At 53.2% G+C, this 20740-nt stretch overlaps 1 protein-coding gene across 1 annotated transcript in view; it reads right to left on the minus strand.

Moving 5' to 3' along the window:
* Nucleotides 1–20740, minus strand: part of Pde2a (phosphodiesterase 2A) — a 63433-nt gene that overhangs the window by 18600 nt on the left and 24093 nt on the right. The window contains exons 3-4 of the mRNA XM_059270266.1: nucleotides 13646–13735; nucleotides 10023–10111 (exon numbers count right to left, since the gene is read on the minus strand). Of these exons, the coding sequence (XP_059126249.1) occupies nucleotides 10023–10111; nucleotides 13646–13735 (179 nt within the window). The remainder of the gene's footprint in view (nucleotides 1–10022; nucleotides 10112–13645; nucleotides 13736–20740) is intronic.

The following is a 20740-nucleotide window of genomic DNA, read 5'->3' on the forward strand; positions in this document are numbered from 1 at the left end:
TTTTGGTTCACGGTTTGAGGGTACAGTCCACTGTGACAGGGAAGGCATGGCTGTAAGGGCGGCTGTAGGTGTGGCCACAGGAAGCATGAGGCAGTTGGTCGCCTTGCATCCACAGTCAGGAAGCAGAAAGAGATGAATACTGGTGTTCACCCTGACGTCCCATTTGTTTCTTTTTTAAATTCAACTTGGGACCCTAGCCCATGGGGTGCTTTAATTAAACCTCTCACACAGAGGTGTATCTCCTAGGTAATTCCAAACCCAGCTACGCTTACAATGAAGATCAACCATCACAAGCCACCTGCTACCCAAACACATCACTTTAAATCATAACATTCGTCCTCTGGTTCTCAAAGTCCACCTCCTGATGGAAACTGTATGTAGTTTATGTTGGGATTCCTGGCCACTCCTCCAGCTACATGACCGCACACACGCAATTCAGTAGCCAAGTAAGGAGCCTTATGTCCATGAGCTGCGAGTAATTGCATGAAGCGTGATCACTCAATCTGCGCATACGTGGTGTAGCTCCATAAGCCCATATGCGCATGTGCAGGGGAATCCATAAGAAGCAGGACACAGACCCTTCCGCAGCCGCCTTCTTCTTCTTCTTCTTCTTCTTCTTCTTCTTCTTCTTCTTCTTCTTCTTCTTCTTCTTCTTCTTCTTCTTCTCTTCTCCTCCCCCTCCCCCTCCCCCTTTCCTCCTCCTTCTCCTCTTCCTCCTCTTCCTCCTTCTCCTTCTCCTTCTCTTTCTCCTTCTTCTCCTTCTCCTCCTCCTTTTCCTCCTCCTCCTCCTCCTTCTTCTCCTCTGCACACAAGTCTTCCACAGGCCTGGTCACGCTCTCTTCTATTCCTCCCTTCTCCTAATAAAACTCTGCTCTGATAATGGGTTTTGTCGTGCCTCATGACTTTTCCTCTCAGAGTAAAAGTGCCGCATTAGAACCAACAGTTTATGTGTAAGAGTCCTCAAAGCTTCTGACCATCCTTACATTATTCAAAAGCTCAAAATTTGACCTCTCATCTGAGGTTCAAGGCAAAATCTGAACTGTAAGCCACTGTAAAATCAAAAAGTAAGTCACATACATCCAATATACAACGGCACACAGTAAGCCTTCCCATTCCAGAAAGAAGGACTAGGACCATAGCAAGGAAAGGTCAGACCAACGTGAGACAGAACATTCAACAGAGCAAGGTCCAGATCTCCAAGCGTAGCATCTACGGCTCTTGGTGGTACTATCTGGGTGCCAACAGTCTTGGGTAGCCTCACCCATCCAGGTCTGCCACCTGTAGCATAAATAATCCTCTTTCTTGAACTGGCTCGACTTCACGCCTGCTAATTTTCTTGTGGATGGATATTCCCTACATCTTCAACATCCTGGGCTCTCCTTGAAACACAGGCTTCACTTTCAGAATTCATGCAGTGACCTCTTGGGGCCTCCTAGCAAGGAATATGACCCTGAAAAGCATTTTCTGAACTCAGAGGCTTTCTGGAACTTTAGTTCACACCTACATGGTCCTACGACTCTTATATTTCACATGTGCCAAACAGACACAATATGGACGACACTTTGAAGTTCTGGTATCAGCTGATGATGTAGTCTGGCCCACTTCTACCACAGCTGTAGTCACTAACCTTTGTGCACTTTGGTGGCTCAACTAGGAAAATGTTTCCCTATGCAGTTGTTTTGGGGCCAAGAGCCCCTACAGCAGCATTCTCCGTTCATTCTCTTTCCTTTCGAATGAATCTGCGTTTTTAAAACCTGGAGCTTCCAATGGGTATGGTTTAGCCCTTAGAGCACATTTCCTATTGGCTCAGTGCAAAGTAAAATGTTTCTGTTTGATGTTGCAAATCTCGTAAACTTGTAGACACCTGTCAGCACCCACTGACATGTCTACATGTCTAATGTCTACAGCTTTAACCTCCACATTCACATTCCTTTCCTTGATAAACTGCACATTTTTCATATCTTTCTGCTTTGAATTCTCATTATAAGTCTCCAAAATGTAGTGAACAATAACTATGCCACAGCCTGAATGTTTCCAGATTATTTGCAGGATATAAAACAAATATCCAGTTCCCAATAGACTCCTCATTCCTATTTGAAATTTTGTGAGACACAACTTCATTGATCACATTTCTACTGGAATTCTGGTTTTCCGCACTTACACAAGTCCATTACACAAGGTCCATTAAGCTCCTATTATAACATTCTAGGGCTGCTCTAGCCTCCAGCTCCAAAAAATAGCTCACATTCTTCCCACAAAGCAGTTCTAAAGACCTGCAAGCCACATGATCAGGATTATTACAGCAATGACCCCACTTCTGGTACCAATTTCTATATTAACTTCTTTTCCTTTCTGTGATGAAATACCCATCAAAAACAATTAAAGAAGGAAGGTTTTTTTGGCACACACTTTGATGGCACGGCTATCATAGTGAGGGCAGGGTTTGGCATGGTGGTAAAAAGCAGTTCCATTTTGTTGCCGCAGGAATTTGAGGCAACTGGTTGCATTGTATTATAGTCAGGGAGCAGAGGAAGGTGAATGCTGATGCTCAGAGCTCTTTCTCATACATATTCAGTACACAATTTCATGCCATAGCCCTTCTCCTTACTGATCCTTCATCCCCACTGAGCCCCACCCCCTCACAGTGCCCTACCCCCTCACTGTGTCCTTCATTGGGTTTTTTGTTACCCCAACCTATTCCACTGAGCCCCACTTAACTTATCTTCCATGCCCTAACTCAGTTCCATCCCCCATTGATGCCTACCCCTCACTCTGCCTCTGTGATGGTAGTGCCCATATTCAGAGTAGATCTTCACTCCCTGCTAAACCTCTCTGGCAGCATCCTCACCGACACATCCACTACTGTTTCCGAGGTGATGCCAGCTCCAAACAAGTTGGCAATGAAGATTAACCATCACATATTAATTCAGAATCCCTAACCACTCTAGGGATTAAAAATGGTTGTCATCTTCGTTTTGCAGTAGAGAGGCTGAAGGACAGACTGGTTAAGTGACCTGTCTGGGGTCACATAGCTAATAAGTGGGAGAATGAAGCTCTGAACCCAGGCAGCTGGCACCAGATTTTGGTTTAATCACTATGCTTGGACAACCCCAAAGACATGTGGAGTGTGAGCCTCAAGCAGGGGACTGGTGTATGTGGGGGTAGAAACCGAGGCAAGAAAGGTTCGTTGTGAGAAGAAGAGATTTCTCTCTGCCCTCCACACACATCATCTTCCCCCAGGCCTCTGACTCTTCCTGCTTAATTAAGCACCTGATTTTTCACCAAATGTCACTCCCTGATGATTAATTGCCCTGGGTTCCTCATCTCTCATGCTATTTCCCCTTATTGTGTTTATAAGAACTGCCTGGCCTGGATAGAAAAGTTGGGACTCTGGAGCGTGCAAATGGGGTCATTAGGGGAATACAGCCCAGATCAGATGAGGAAAGGGAGGGAGTGGCCTGCAAGTCACCAAGTCAGGAGGTCACAGCTGCTGGAGAAGTCAAGGACCAAAGAGGTCGAACATCTCTTTCAAGGTCACAACACAGTATTCTGAACCAGACTCATTCCCTCCTGGCCCTTCTGACCAGTTCAGAATCTACAAGAACCAGTGTGTCTCGCATCTGCTGTCCTGCACACCCAGAGCCTTCGAGGCTCCTGAGTGATGGGAACCAGTTCTTGGCTGTTCCAACTGCTTGAAAGCAGGGAGGCAGGAGGGCAATGGGAGCCACCTTTCCTGTTGACCAAATTGATGAAGGCTGGGGCTTCTTGGGAGTTTCACACCCCACCCTGCTGGGTGGCTTCAGACACGCTGGAAGCTACAATGGGGTGAAGGTCCCTGCGTTGCTGGTCAGTAAACTATAAAACCTCACCCACCAGCCCAGACTATCCTACTCCCCATTCCTAGACTCAGCTGCACCTGTCTCCCAGGATCCTGTGCACACGGCCTCAGGAGTCTCTGGATCTGGTTCACAGCTCCAGACTCCAGAAACTCAAAGGCTGCCTGGAGTATCAGGGTCATCCTGGATGTCCCTGAAGTGCAGCAAAGATGTTTCAGCCCGAATGTATCTTCTCTATCACCTTCCTGTCAAAGCAGGGTGACTCCTGTGACTCATCTGTGAACTGTCCTGGCACCTCTCTCTTCCTCAGGTCCTCTCGGTAACTGATGAGTTGCTCCCCATGTGCCACTCACAACTGTCCCCTGCTCTCTACTCCCAGCTACTGCCCAGCCTCAGTGGAGATACTCTACCCCAGCCACTGGCCTCCTGTCCTCCCTAGCAGAACAAGAATCCACTTCCTAGACAAAAGGCCTCATGGGTACACACTGCAGTCTCATCCTACATGGCCCTTCTGGGTCAGCTTCAACAGTGGGAGCTGACGTGAGGGGTGGGACTCCTACCTGACTCAGGGATCCCAGCATTGTGTAGAGACAGACACACAGATCCACATTGGAGTTGGGTGCCAGAGCTACGACAAAGGGATGAAGAGCCTGCCCAGTCCACCCTCCTATGGAATGGAAGTGAAGTCAGAAAAGGCTTCCTGAAGGAGATGCCTGCGTCCTGAAGGACACACAGAGGTCAGAGAGACAGACACACTAGGATGATCGGGCAGAGGGAACTGAATGTGTGAAGGCTCAAAGGGGAGAGGATGACAGGCCTGCTGGAAAGTACAACCACCAGAAAGTAGGTGAGGCTGGGCAGTGGAAGGCGGGGCCAGCAAGAGCCTAGGGCCCTGGGGAGCTGGGTTTGATCTTGGGGCAGAGGAAACCCTGACAGGGATTTGAGCAGGAAAAGACACGGCTGAGTTTGGTTGCAGATCCTTCAAGCCGTCAACCTGGGTAAAACTCTCTCTAGAAAAAGAATATTGACACTGGAAATCCGGTCTCAGTGGCCTTGGGACCAAAGCTGAGAGAGCAGCCTTGACTGGAACCGGGTCCTCACCAAGCATCAGTGCCTTCCCAAATCCTGAACTCTTAGGAAGTTCTGGCACCTTGTTTGAACTCTGTCCCCGCTGGTCCAGCCACAGCACATAGCCCCAGGCAGGGGCACGTTACACACACTCCCATGGGCCTCCATTTCCTTGGTCACATCCTTCCGAGAATGTGTGCCACCTGAAGGCTCCACAAATGCCCACAGACTGTATAGAAGGGTGGCGAGATGGGGGTTCCTCCCCCACCTGGGAGAGGCTCGACTATTGTTAAACCCCAGAGTTCTTCCCTCTCACTTCCCGCTTCCTTCAGAGAACCTCCTGCCTCTTCTCACCCCTCTCCACCATCCTCCAGGCTGATGATGAGCACTGGGGGGCAGGGGACTCAATCCCCCAAGTCCAACTGCCCAGACTGAGTTTCAATGCCTCAGTCTTGGTGCCGGGGTGGTCATGGCCTGCCCCACTGAAGAAAAAGACAGATGGGCACGGAGTGCAGAGAGGAATGGGTGTGGAGTTTATGACAGTTCCGTTCCTTTAACAACTATTTGTTTAATAGAGAAAGAGTTGAGGGAAAAGCTGTGTGTTGGTAAGGTCAATAGCCTGGAAAAGGGCCACGTGTCCAGGCCCTTTCCACCTCCCCGGAGCTCCTGCATCCTTCTCTGCCTCCTCCTTTACTGAGACCTGCCCCTACCTGCTCCCTCACTAATATCATCCTTCACCACTCCCCACCGAGCCCCAGCCCTAACTGAGCACCCAAGCTTCATACTGAGCCCACTTTCAATGAGTCCTTTCCCACAAATTCCATCTTCTCACTGATGCATTCAACTCCCTGAGCCCTTCTTACAGACCCTTCATCCCCACTGAGCCCCGCCCCCTCACCGAGCCCCGCCCCCTCACCGAGCCCCGCCCCCTCACCGAGCCCCGCCCCTTCACTCTGCCCCTCATGGAGTCTTTTTCACCCTAACCCACCCCACCGAGCCCCACTTAACTTATCCTCCATGCCCTAACTCAGTTTCCATCCCCCACTGATTCCCACCCCTCACTCAGCCTCTGTGACGGTTTATAATGGTTGTCCACTTGACAGGACGTGGAATCGCCTTGGAGACAGATCTCTGGAATTTTCTAGACTGGATTCATCAATGTAGGAACTCATCCTAAATGTGGGTAGCCCATTCCGTGGGCTGGGATCTCAGACTGAATAAAAAGAAAGCTAGTTGAGTGTTCACCCTTCACGGCTTCCTGAGAGTGGATGCAGTGTGACCAGGCCTCACGTTCCTGCTGCTGAGCCTGACCGCCATGCTGGACTGTCCCCTTGAGCCCCTCACTGAACCCCATGCCTCACTGAACCCCATCCCTTCACTGAACCCCAGGCCCTCACTGAACCCCATACCCTCACTGAAACTCATGCCTCACTGAACCCCATGCCCTCACTGAACCCCATGCCCTCACTGAACCCCATGCCCTCACTGAACCCCATACCCTCACTGAATCCATCCCCTCACTGAACCCCAGGCCCTCACTGAATCCCAGGCCCTCACTGAACCCCAGGCCCTCACTGAACCTCATCCCCTCACTGATCCTCCATCCCTCACTTAGCCTTGCACTCCCACTGAGCATTAATAATCTCTCTCTGACCTTTCATCTCTCTCTTGAAGACAAATTATGATCTAGGCCAGCATCTGGCTCTCCTCCACCAGAATATAAGACTCCAGAAATGGGAACAGATAGTCACTGTCCTTCAAGACAAACCAGATGGACATCGGATTCTGCCACGAGAAGAGACCAGGTTTGCCTTGAGGAAGACACTGCAGATGGTAGCCAAGGCTAGACAAGTGGCAGCTGGAAGGCCTGAAGTTCCTGTACCTGGCAGTGGGAAATCTAAGACTTTGGGATGCCAAGAGGAAGTTGTCTGGTTGGGGTCTGAAACAGGCTAGGAGACTGGGGTGGGGAGCTTCAAGGGTTCTCTCCTTTCCGGTCCAGGGTTCCTGTTGAAGCCAGTAGAATTCAGGGCTGGCCCAACCTTCCCATCTTACAGAGGGGTAGATAGAGTCCCAGGGAGAGAGCAATGGGATTGTCATCACAGCAGCACTGCCCTGGAACCCAAGCCTCCTGCTTTCCAGTCCTGACTCTTCTGAGGACAGATTCTCCCTCTGGAGGCTACAGTGACCTGCCCCCTTTTGTGAAGACTGGCTCTTTCTCATCAGCAGGGAATCCCTTGTGCATGGCTCCTGAAGTGGGTCTCAGCTGAGCCACTGACGATGGGCAGGGGAGCATAGGTACAAGCAAGCATGGGAAGACACAAAGGCAGACCACGCTGGAGCCCCTAAACTGGGCATGCATGACGCCCGCAGAGTGGGCAGAGTCGGACCACCGTCTCAGCTCATTTTCTGCCCATCACCTCAGCCTTATCTGCCTTTATGAGCCAGGCTCCAGTCACACCTGCTGCTGTTTGTCATCCGGCAGCTGCCAGCAGCCTGGTTTCCTGCAGGAGCACCCCCCCCCTCCACTGCCCACATAGCTGCTCACAGGCAGGTGCTTCCTCTACCTCTTGATGTTAAGAGAAGCCTGTATCCTATTCCACCCGTTTCACAGAAAGAGACTGAGGCCAAAAGGAAACTCGTTCTCTCGAGGGCAGCCAAGGTTAGTCTTCAGTTGGGTTGGGGAGTAGAGAGCAGCTAGCAATCACTGGACACTGCTAAGCACCTGTCATCCACTGTCTTACTGAACCAAAATGGAGGCATTTAGGGTGGGACACATGAAGGCAGGGGTGAGGCTAGGCCAGAATCCAGGCCTGTCTGCCTTCCACATGCTTGGGTCTCAAGCTTCACTCTGCTGGAAACACTCAAGAACAGGGCCCAGGCCACCCTTGAGCCCATCAGCCCAAGTGGTGGGCATGAGCTCCCTCAGGCCCCATACACCAGACCAGGTATGGGCAGGCAGAACAGATTCCAGAAGAGGTGTGAGGTCCTAACTGCTAAGTTCTGTGCCCTGGGACACCACTACCCCATCCTTTCTGCCTTCTGGAATCCCTGGCTTCCCTGTCCCAGAGGGCATTAGCCTCCTATCTCCATGGAGTTCTGGGCTAACTCCATTTGGGCATTCAGTTTTAATTGTCTTTACTTCTCCTTTTCCAAAGGCTCTACTGGATAGGCAGCCATTGTAGGGAGGATGCTGAACAGGCCACGAATGCAGAAGGTCAGAGCCCCTCCAAGCTGCCCGCATGCAGATACCACCAACTCCCCAAGGGAGCATGGCCTGGAGTGCCAGAGAGAGAAAGCTCCTCAGGAGGCTCCCTCCTGTCTCCTGAGCCTACCACTCTGTACACCTCTTCCCAACACCCAGGAATGCCTTCCCAGGCTGCTGGGAAACTTCCTGGAGGAGGTGAGCTAATATCAAATGAAGAATTATGGGTGGGAGGGACTGGCTCAGAGGAGAAAGGGACATTACAGCTTTTTTGTCTTTAAGATTCAGACAATCTGGCCTGGTGGTGGTATAACTATTCAGGAGGTTAGGTCAGTAGAAGAAAATGTGTGAGTCTAAGTTGGGCTACAGAGTGAATTCCAGGCTAGCCTGGGCAACTTAGTGAGACCCTGTCACAAAATAAAAAGTATAAACTCGTGGGTTGGAGGATGAGTCTCAATAGAGTACTTGCCCAGCATGCAGAAGGCCCTGTGTTCAATTGCCCAAAAGTAGGAAGTGTTTGATCTGGCAAATGATGGTGCAAACACCACACAAGGCAAAACCCTCTAGAGAGGACACAGAGGCTGGAGGGGACTGAGCTTTGTTCACCGCAGTCCTCCAGGGGGGAAGTTGAGAGCAGAAATGGAAAGGGAGCATGTTAACTCTCATGGGCCTCCCAGACCTGTGACAGGACAAGAGGAAGGTCTCTGGAATGGGGGAGAGGCAGCTCCTTCTGTCCACAGGAGAACGCAAGGAGACAGGCCACCATCTTAGAACCCAGGGTATCAGGGATCAGAAAGGACCCAGGACCACGAGGCTGGCATCTCCAGGCAGGATTCTCCCAGGACTTCTGTGACTAACAGTGGCCAGGGTAGCAGCCCAGGAACTACCAAAAGAACTGCGTGCCTGGACCAAAAGAGCACGGCCTTCTGGGAGCAGCTCCATCTCACTGTGCCCACTGTGCCCACTGCTCCTAACCCAGTGCTCCCATAGTCTTTAAATAACAATGATGGGTCTTCCAGAGACTGTCACCTCCCTGCTCCCACCAAGAACTGTGTCTTAGGCCCAGCTTGGTCTCACACCTGGCTTGCGGTCTTGAACATGTCTCTCAGTGTATTCTTGCTGGAAAAATGAGGCAGCTGAACTCACTGGGCTCAGAGGTATCAGGGACCCTAGTGTGCTGAGCTCTGGGTTCTTATAGCCAGAGCAATCATTTAATCATCCCAACAGCCCTACAAGTACTACTATTGTCACCAAAAAGTAAAGCAAAATGGAGTCACACTCCAAAGGATGTCTGGTTAAGGGCACACAGCTGGTACACAGGGAGGTGGGAACTGAATCTAGGTAGCAGCAGTCCAGAAACTTCTGCAGATCCCGTGTTATCTCTGACCTTAGGTACAAGAAGCTGACCCCGTGTGTTCCTGCAAGCCAGGCATACTGGGATCCCAACCCCAAGCCTCATGGTAATGCTCAGGGCATGCTGGGGTTGGAGCTGAGAGATGCTGCAGCCCCCTTCCACCCACCCCCAGACCCCACTCAGAGCAGCCTCAACAATCCACAACTCTATGGGAGCTGGATATGATGGATCCCATTCGTAACCCCCAGCACTTGGGAGGGTGAAGCAGGAGGATCACAGCAAGTTCAAAACCAGCCTGGGCCTTCCAGAGACTTTGTATTCAAAACAAAACAAAACCTCTATGGGAAAAGAACTCTATGGAAAAGGACTCTGTGCAGAGAAGAACCTGCCCACTCAATACTTTCCCAACATAGGAGGGGATATTACTTCACATCTCCTGAACTGGGGGCCCCCCTGGCTGGGAGACTGGAGTTGGGGGTGGACTAGATGATCTGGAAGGTTCCTCAACCCTGAGGCCTCTTAGCAGTGCCAGAGGACAGAGGACAAGCAGAGAAGGACTTACCGGATTTTTCCTTCCTGCGGCAGCTCATGAGGTGGGTCCTCACACACCAGCCTGGACTCACCCTCCAGCAGGTAGGTGTAGACAGTCTCCTAGGACCAAAAGCACTTGTGAGACCCTGTAGAGGTACTGCCCAGCCCTAGCCTGTCCAAGGCAAGGCCACAGGGGAGACCTGGAGAGCTACTGCCCAGCCCTAATCTGTCGATAGCAAGGCCACAGGGCCTTGGGGGGCTAGAGCTTGGTGGTTTGGGAACGGGTTCTGGACAGGCAAAATCCATGAAATCTGCTGTTTTCCTTACCAATCACCCCAAATCCAAGGTGTGAGCCAATCATCCCCACATTGAACTCCAGCCTCAGGCATTTGGCAAACCATACTTGGTATGGCATGCAGGCCACACTCGCTTAGGATGCTCTCTCCTTCCAACACCCCCATGATCCAAGCCAGGAAACTATAGTCAGGGCACTGTGCCCGAACGCAATGGGGCCCTGGAGGGCTTCCCAAAAGAGGCAGTCTTTTAGCTGTGACTGGACCCACATGGGGTGTGGGTGATGCTCGGAACTGACCGACACAGGTAGGCCAAGTTGGCGCAGAGAACAAGAAGCATTTCAGAGCTGACAGTGGGGTGAACAGGTCCGAGAGAGTGCCTGGCTGGGAATGAGTGGGGCTGGGGCTGAAGGGCCTTAGAAACAGCTGGGAACAGAGGCTGAGCAAGTGTGCATTTTTGATCCGCCATGGCTCAGGGTGAGCTGGAGGCGCTGGCTGGACGCTCGTCAGGTCTTTAACTCAGCGCCCCTCCCCCACCCAGGACAGACCCACTCAGGTTGCAGGCCTTGTCCTGGCAGAAGTTATTGCCCCACAGATATCTACTTCCCCACGTGGGGACCCTTAGAGGCCCTAGCCAATCCCATGACTGTTGGCCACACTCTCTTTGGTAGGCTGGGGAAGCCCCCTCTCCGCTGAGGGTGGTAGGGAGGGCTTCAGGAGGAGGTATTGAAGGCTCTCCCTCAGTAAGTATAGGGTCCACAGTGCACTGGGAGAAACCACAACCCACTACCACAACCCACACCACAACCCACCACAACCCACACCACAACCCACACCACAACCCACCACAACCCACCACAACCCACCACAACCCACCACAACCCACACCACAACCCACCACCACAACCCACCACAACCCACCACAACCCACACCACAACCCACCACCACAACCCACCACAACCCACACCACAACCCACACCACAACCCACCACAACCCACATCACAACCCACACCACAACCCACACCACAACCCACCACAACCCACACCACAACCCACACCACAACCCACCACAACTCACACCACAACCCACCACCACAACCCACCACAACCAACACCACAACCCACCACAACCCACACCACAACCCACAGCACAACCCACCACAACCCACACCACAACCCACACCACAACCCACTACAACCCACCACAACTCACACCACAACCCACCACCACAACCCACCACAACCCACCACCACAACCCACCACAACCCACACCACAACCCACCACCACAACCCACACCACAACCCACCACAACCCACACCACAACCCACCACCAAAACCCACCACCACAAACCCACCAGCTGCTCCTGAGGCCCTTGGATATTCCACAGGGGGTTCCACAGGACCCTACGATGACCTCCTGTGACACTGAGCTGGGTTCAGTTGTCCTGATGTGAGGTAGGGATTATAGGACCCAGGAAATGGAGGGTAGGGGCAGACTCTGGGCCAATCCAGAGTCCCCTTGGCCCAGTGATGACGGTCCAGGCTTGAACTGGGAGTTTTGTTTGAGGTTTTTTGGTTTTGTTTTCAGACAAGGTCTCTCATGTAGCTCAGGCTGGCCTCAGACTCACTACGAAGTTAAGGCTGGCTGAGGACTTGTGGGGTCCTGCTTTGGCCTCCTAAAGTGCTGGGATCACAAGTGTGAGCCACCACCAATGCCCAGCTTCCGGGCGGAATCCAGGGACAAAGAGCCACTTGGAGAGAGCTGCCGCCCCTCAGCTCTACCCAGCCTCCTTCCTTGTCATCCAGTCTGGAGCTCTGGAGGGTTTGTTTGTTTGTTTGTTTGTTTTTTCTTTTTCTTCTTTTTTTTCTTTCCTCAAACAGGTTCAGAGCCTACCAGGGCATCCAGTGCCCAGAGAGTCCATCCTTCCTCCCACCGAGAAAGGTGGGAGGTCTTAGGGTGGCGGGGGCGGATCCACCCTTCACTTCTGTGTGTCCGCGCCTTCCGCCCTCACTCCCAGCCATCCTGGTTAAATTTAGCTGAGTTTACTGGGTAGGAGGGCTGCTTTGCGTTTCGTACACATCAGCACCATCTGCACTGGGGCTGCCTGCCACAATGGGTGCTGATGAGGAAGCCAGGTGCTGCAGCTCTCCTCCTCCTCTCCCAACCCCCACTCCCCAGGGCCCAGCCCCTCCTTACAGTCAAGCAGAGGCTCCCCCAAGCCTGGGCTCCCCTGAGCCCGTCCTTGGCCTCTTGAATAATATCTCACTGCCTCTTGGACCTCAGCTGTCAGCCCAGGCTTTAGGCTGTAGTTAGCTGGGCACCAAGACAGGCACACACACACACACACACACACACACATATACACACACGGTCCACAGTCACTGACCTGCCATCCAGATGTTCCTCCACCCCAGGACAGATGTTGTCTCAGTCACAACCCTCTCCCAAAGGATTTATTTTTGGGCGCCAACACACCACCCACTTCCTACCAATTTCACGCTCAATAAAGCTCAGTCATTAGCCCTCCTCCTGGGTGCTGAACTTCTAGGAGGTTTGGGGAAGACAGAGCTGAAGACAGGGAATAGGGGCACTTAGATGCCAAGCCCCATTTGTCCCTGTCATGCTGTGTGACCTTGGTGAGGTACCCTCCCTCTCTGGGCCTCTGGAGGTTCATCCATCACTCAGAGCCAGGGACAATGGGCTTTAGTGGGGTGGGAAGGCTGCATCCTGAGTTGGCCATGTGTCCTGAAGCCAAAGCTGCCTCTGCTGGTATGTAGAGTAGGGAGAGGATGTTCAAGGGGACTTAGATTAGATATTTCCTCCTCCAGGAAGTCTTCCATGCTCCTTGTGTTGATTCAAACCTATTCTCTGGGCTCCAAAGTTCCCTGCATCCCTCCATCTGTCACAGCTGTAACCTGCTGCTTTGACTCCTGGGAGCCGGTTCAACAGACTTCTGCTTAGAGAATGAGCAATGGCCACTGGAGTCGGAAGTGCCAAGGGCTGTGGAAGGGAGGCACAACACCCCCAACAAGGCACTCAGGGTCCAGGTGACCATGGTTGCCCCCCCGACCTACCATCCCATTCTTGGTGTTATGATGAGACAGAGAGAAGCTTAAAGACTGCCAACTGCCCAGCCTCCTGCTTCAATCCAATCCTAGGTCCACACATAAGGGTGAATCTTCTAGGACTGCCAAGACCTGATATCCAGGAAATTCTTCTTCATGTCTATCCTCAACCTCTCCTGCTACACAGACACCCAAACCCAAATGAGGGTCTGTGCAGGGTGAGGTGCAGCTCAGAGCTAAACAAAGGCTGAAGGGGAGGACAGGAAGGCGATGTGAAGGGTGGACACCTACCACTCTGGGGAGTACAGCTGAGAGAGCATCCTTGGCAGCCTGACGCAGGCCAGCGATGTCGATAACGGCGCCCAGGCTCAGCAAAGCATCCTGGAAGAGAAGAAAGAGCATGGGTCATTCTGCCTGGTGGCCCAGGCCGAGTCCTGGGCCCAGGGACTGTGAGATGAGCCCAAGACTTAGACACTTAAGCATCAGACTCTAGCAGTACTAAGGCCATAGACTGTCCAAGTCCCCTCACCTTGCATATGGGGAAACTGAAGCTTGGAGATGGACCAGAGGCCTAGCTAAGGCCTCTCAGTGCGTTATGAAGGCAAGCCTGGAGTCCACACGGGTTTCCTGTCCTTAGGAAAGGGATAACTCTGGCATCTGGATGTCGGAGGCACTATGGCCGTGTGTATCCCAGTTTCAGCTGGGTTAGGGCTGGGCTGACAGCAGCAAGCATGAGAGTTGGAGGTGGCTGAGCACAAAAGGTAAGCATGATAGAGTTAGGCCACCGCGAGCAGGGGAGAAGCAAAGTCAGCCTTGATCGCCCCCGCCTCCCAGGAACAGGCCTCGTCCTTGGAGAGCAGGAACTGAGACAACAAAGGTCTCTTCTCGCTCCATTAACTTGGCCAGAACCACAGGAGATCAAAGAGGAAGGTAACGGAATTGGGGAGCAAGGCCAAGGCAGAATGGTGACTCACACCATCCACTCAGCTGTGCCCTCTCCCCAAACCTTGGAAGTCCTTCCCGATGTCTTCCCTGTAGGTCTGTTCGGAAAGCAGAGTGAGTAAATGTGGAGCAGTGAGTGAGTAACCATGGAGGCACGGCTTGCTTCAGCCCCATTCCTGGGAAAATGATGCCATGTTGAGGGTCTTGGTGGACCCCATGGTTTGCACATGGCTGATAAAAATGAAAATGCTGAAATACCTGAGTTTATTCATAGGAAGTTGTTAGCCCAAATGGGGAGGTGCCAATTCCTCACTTCTGTAATGTGGCTAAACCACCCTCAACTCCTCGTGTTCCAGATAAGAACAAGATGAGATTTATCCAAACAAGATGACCCCGTCCAGGTGGGGGTTAGAATCCGAACCCAGCATGTGGCTAAGACTGGATAGCCAGGGAGGTTCAGCCTAAAGCTTTTGCCTCAAACCGTCACATCCTCAGACACCCTAGAGTGGGCGAGTGAACTCTGCGGTCACTGAATGGTCAGGGGACCCAAAGGATTTCACGGGAAGCTGGCACCATCCAGCGGGACACAGGCCCTCTTCCCAGCACAGCCACACTGCAGAGACTGAGACCATCAGATGAAGGGGAGCACTGGCTTCCCACCCCCAAGAGTGGTCAAGAATGAGCCAAATGCTGCCTGACGGAAAGGCTACAGAGGGTAGTCCTGAGCGGGGTGTGTGTGTGTGTGTGTGTGTGTGTGTGTGTGTGTGTGTGTGTGTGTGAATGAAGCCTGGGGTCCCTCCAGGTGTCAGCTCCGAATGCCACTGCCAAGTCTCCTTGGCTACGGCCACACACACACACACACACACACACACACACACACACACACACACACACTCTGTTTTCCCAGTGGGAGGGACAAGCAGGCACTGCTTTCCCTGCCCAGGCCTCGCTTTGACCTCTGCCACTGTCAAGGGTATACGACGTCTTGGTCATGGGTTGATGTCTATCCACTCTTGGACACTGGAGGCAGTTGATCCTAAACAACACGATCCCTAATTCTGCTTGCTTGTGACCCTCGGGCACAGCTTGCACAGCCTTAGTGCTGTCCTTCCATAGAACCCCTCCATCCTTGAAGACACCCAGCATGATGATGTCAGACCCTTCTAGGTTCTCTTGGGAACAGCTGCTTCCTCATGTAGCACAGACCAGACACACACACACACACACACACACACACACACACACACACCCCGCCGCCCCATCACCTGCTCACAACGTATTGTCACAGGCTGAAGACCACAGAAGGAAGATCTCATACCCAGACAAATCTCAAAAAAATTTTTTTTTCTTGACCCACACTCTCCAAACTGGGGCTTCGAGTACAGGAATCCAGGTGGTGGTGTCCGTGTAGACCTATTCCTTCCTGGAGGCAGGAGGATCACTGAAATGAGGTCAGAGAGGGCCTGACTTTGGTGATAGCTGCCAGTGTGTGCTAGGGAGGCAAAGAAGTGCAGCCAAAGCAATGGAGCCGGCCTTACATGCAAGAGAAAACCACAGGCTGCAAATAGCTGTCTCCCCATTTAAGAGATGGGGAAACTGAGGTTAAAAGAGAAACAATGACCATCTGTGTTAGGTCAGGGGTCACCCAAACCTCCTGATCTCCCACACCTAAGTATGCTAAGCATACTTAGCACCCAACCCCCATCTCACACCCCAGGGGCTTAGAGAAATCAAACTGTCCTTTGTTCTGATTGGCCAGCTCCTCAACCTGCCCTTTGCTTTGATTGGTGAACACCTTGGGCTGTCCTTTACTCCAATTGGCTGTTCTTGTCTGGCCTTTATTCTGATTGATCAGTTTTCTGTGACTTTTTAGGCCAAGGGCAGGACAATGGCAGTTTGGGGGTAGGTGAGGTAAGAAAACTTGGGGAGAGTTGGGGCCCAAGTGAGGAGAGTTTCTCCATCCTTGGCTGAGTAAGTAGGGTGCAGACTAGTGGAGGTGAAGCTCTAGGCCTGTCAGCCATCTCTCCATCTGCTTTGAAGTCTGACCTCCCTGGAGTGGGGTGTTGGATGCAGGAAGCACTGAGGGAAATGGGCCACTTCAGGCCTGGCACTCAGAGAGGCCTTCACAGCTTGCTCAAATGCCAGTTGCACCGGTGAATCCCCCCCCCCCCCCGTTTGAGAGTAACTTAACCTCCACTGCACCAGTTGGGGGAGGGGAAGTCAAGTTCAGAGCCAGCCTGGGCTCCGAGGACAGAGCTGCAGCCTTGGGGGAGGGAGCAGCTGTGAATGGGAAATGGGGCAATTGTTGAAATGGAGGCACAGTGGGGAGCCAGCCTCAAACAGGGTTAGCACCCCAGGACTCTCTAAAGAAGAGAAAGGGAAAAACATGGCCATATCTGCCCACATGCCCCCATGTGCCATGTATACATGCTGCAATGTATACACCTTAGCCTGCACCTGCATGTAGATACCTCATATATGCACACACAGAGAAATACACACACACACACACACACACACACACACACACACACACACACACAAGAGCCCTGCCTCAGGGTGGGTGGAGGCAGTCACATTTCCTGTCCTTGCAGCTTTTGTGAACAAACACCAGGGTAAATATCAGCATAATAACCAGGCAATTTTCCAGACCCCAGGGGAGAACCTGTGGTGTACAGACAAGAGCAGTGGTTTCCAGTCCTGTCCCAGATTGACGACAGAAGTTCCCTGTGGCCTTGAACACACCCCTTTCCTCTTCTGAGTCTTGGTTTCCTTCTTAACGTAAATGGGTCTTTCCACTCTGCTGCATCTAGTTCTGTGGTTTTATGGTTTAACTTGATGAGGGTGAGTGGGTAGGCTGAAAAATAGGTGAATGGTGGATGGGTGGATAAATGGGGTGGATGGATGGGTAAATGAGTGGTTAGGAAATAGGTGAGTGGGTGAGTGGCTAGAAAAACAGGTGAGTGGGTGGATGGATGGACAGATGGATGGATGGGTAGATGGGTGAGTGGGTGGGGAAATGGGTTGATGGATGTGTAAACTGATGATTACACGGAAAAATGGGGAGATGGTGGATGCATAAGTAGATGGGCAGGTGAGTGATGAGAAAATCAGTGATGGATGAGTAGAGTGGTTAGATGGGAGATAGGTGGGTAGACAGGTAGGTCAATGGGAAATAGGTGGGTGAGAGGACAAATGGGGTGACAAGATGGGAAAATGGGTGGAAGGCAGGTAGGTGGAGGGGTCAGGAGATGGGTGGATGGTGGGTGGTAGTTTGTGGACGGTCGTGGGAGGATGAACAGAGCCTTTGCTCTCTGCAGCCCCTTACCTGCTCTTCTCCACCTGCTGCTGTGGCCTGCCTGCCTTCAGCACCGCAGACAGCGCCATCCCAAGTCCTGCTCTTTCTCTAGGTACCAAGAAAGGGGAGGCTGTGGGAACCACGGTTCTCTGAAACCAGGGAGGTTGCTAGTTTCCTGAAACGTGGGCCTGACCCAGCATTTGTGCACATTTGGGGAGAGCAGAGGGTCCAGACTGAATTGTCTGTAACTCCTCCGTAAAGCCCAAGATTATGTGAAACCAGAAACCTTGGTCTTCTCCCCTTTGTGGCCACCCACAGAGACAGATGGCCTTGAGTCAAGGGTCGCTGACTTAAGATGGTCTCTTACTTCATCTCCATAACCCTCCATGTCTTTTCTCACCTCCACAAGCCCTCCAACTGCTTCCTCACAGCCTGGCAGCTGGACTCCCCCCCCCCCCCCGAGAAAGTGGTAATATCAAATTCTAGAGCTGTACCCCAGGGCCATCTCCGCTGATTGATCTAATCTTGCTGGCTCTGGGTCTCCTCCTGGCCTGCAGTTAGGGGATGTCCAAAGGGAGGTTCCCCAGGACGCTGGAGCTCCTCTGCCTGTCTGTTTCTTTCCTTCCCTCTGGGCCAGGCTCTCCTGGTCCCTCTGAGTGTCTCTCTGCCTCTCTCCATCATTCCCTAGTCGATGTCCATCTGTCACATGCTGCTCTCCTGTCTTGTCACATCATTTCCACCTCCACATCCTGGCTCTTTCTCCTGGATGGCTTCTCCACCCACTCTCCTTCTCTTCCCTGCACACTCCCCGCCCCCACCACTCCTGTCTCCCCTGCCTACTCCTCCCCCAGATCTCCAAGAATTCATCTAGAGAGGGGGGGGGAGCACTTGACAAAAGAATTACAGCCATGAACGGGAGCTCCAGAAAGTGGCCAAGGTGGGGAAAGTCAGAAGTCTGGAGCAGACAGCGCCTGCTCACTTTGTGTCTGGCCTCCTGTTCTGGTGAGCAATACACACACTTCCTAACCCTTCCAGGAGAGTAGGGGAGTATATCCATCTCCATGTCCAGCACATGGCTGTCACTGGCCAGCGCCACGGCCCAGGTAGAGCACGTAGTAGAACTTCCCAGGAGGACTCCTTGGAACTCAGAGTAAGGAAGCCCCAAACCCAAGCCCAGCACCCCAGGTCTCCTCTTTGGCTCCTCACAGCTGCCCAGCCACCAAGGCAGGAAACAGGAAGCAGGACAAGGTGGCTCCTTTCCCTCCCAATCCACCCACGCCTGCCATCTGCCCAAAGAGCTGCCTCCAGCAAACCTGGGGCCTGGAATATAACAAGAGCTACCTGTGTGCTAACGCTTGCATCCGCAGACCTCCCCACAGCAAGGCTGAGCTGGGCCAGAGGCAGAAGAAAGGAAGAAGGCTAGGTGACGTTGGCCAACTCAGGTGACAGGTGGGCTAGCTCAGATGTCAGTGCCCTTGAGTGACTCTAGCTACGGGGAGGGAAGGGAGCTCTCTCAGGCACTGATGGGAGTTGCAGGTGTCCCTCAGTGGTTCCCCAACTTTGGCATGTCCCAGTGTCACCTAGAGGGCTGTTGAAATACAGAGTGCTGGCCCTACCCCCAGAGTTTCTGACTCAGCTGGTCTGGGAAGAGGTCCAAGAATTCGCATCACCACCCCCAGCCCCCATTCCTAGAGGCTGCTGCTGTCCTGAGAGCTAGCTGCCTTCACTCACGCCTCTTTAGAGGCAGGGGCTAAGGAGCAGGATGGAGGGGAGGTGGGTCTTTGCTCCAGAGAGGGCAGTGCAGATGACAGGTGAATGCTACCCCAACGTGAAGAGGCTCCACAAGAAAGATCCCCACGGAGCGGAGACAGAGGAGTGAGAAAGGGAGCGTGTGCTGCGGCCAGAGCTGAGTTGGTGACAGAAGGTCACAAGGTCACATGAAAGGAGTCACCTGCAACTAAAGAGCCTAGCACTACAGGAAGGTCCTCCCTCCTCTCCCTCCTCCCTTTCCTCCTTTCCACCACCCTACTGTGCCCTCTTCTCCAGCCCCACCGCCCTGCCAGGCCCTCTTCTCCAGGCCCACCGCCCTGCCAGGCCCTCTTCTCCAGGCCCACCATCCTGCCAGGCCCTCTTCTCCAGGCCCACCGCCCTGCCAGGCCCTCTTCTCCAGGCCCACCGCCCTGCCAGGCCCTCTTCTCCAGGCCCACCGCCCTGCCAGGCCCTCTTCTCCAGGCCCACCGCCCTGCCAGGCCCTCTTCTCCAGGCCCACCGCCCTGCCAGGCCCTCTTCTCCAGGCCCACCGCCCTGCCAGGCCCTCTTCTCCAGGCCCACCGCCCTGCCAGGCCCTCTTCTCCAGGCCCACCGCCCTGCCAGGCCCTCTTCTCCAGGCCCACCGCCCTGCCAGGCCCTCTTCTCCACGGCCCACCACCCTGCCAGGCCCTCTTCTCCAGGCCCACCGCCCTTCGTAGACTCTGGCTTCAGTTGTTACTCCGACAGGGCCGCGTCTCCAGCCTCGGAGCCACACTGGAGACACGTGCACTGTAGAATACACCTGCGCCTGTCCTGGCGCCTCCCGAGGGAATCTCCACTCACTGAGGGAGGCACTTGTCTCATCCCACACCCATAGCCAGTCCCCGCCCCCGGCCTCCCACTCTGTCTCAGCCAGGCTGAACTTCTAACCCAGGTCCTACCACTGTCCCCGGCCTCTTTAGAGCCCTCCAGGGCAAGGTGTGGTGTTAGAAAGAGGGAAGCAGTTGGGAGGGAAGGCAGGGGCTGTAATTCTCCCAGTCTGACTCGCTCTCCAGTCTGAATGAGAGGGATAAGGGAGTAGCTAACACGGGAAGAGGAGAGAGGCAAGAGCTGAGTTTGGGGAGGAGGTGATGGTCCTGCCCGGAAGATACAAGATCATGTTGGTATAGGTCAGGCCCTGGTTTCTCCCCACTCTCCCCACCTTCAGCTTCCTCCTCCACACAGTAGGCCCACTCTGTCCCCATAGCCCTCCGGTTTCTCACCAGCACAGCACAGCTCCGGAGTACATCACCATAATCTCCTCACCACTACCGCTCAGTCATCTTGGCTTCCTGTCTCCGTGACCATGAGGGCTGAATTGAGCACAGTGGGACATTCAATGGAGGCCAGTGTAAGCA

Source organism: Peromyscus eremicus, chromosome 1 (genome assembly GCF_949786415.1).
Source record: "Peromyscus eremicus chromosome 1, PerEre_H2_v1, whole genome shotgun sequence".
Lineage (NCBI taxonomy): Eukaryota > Metazoa > Chordata > Mammalia > Rodentia > Cricetidae > Peromyscus > Peromyscus eremicus.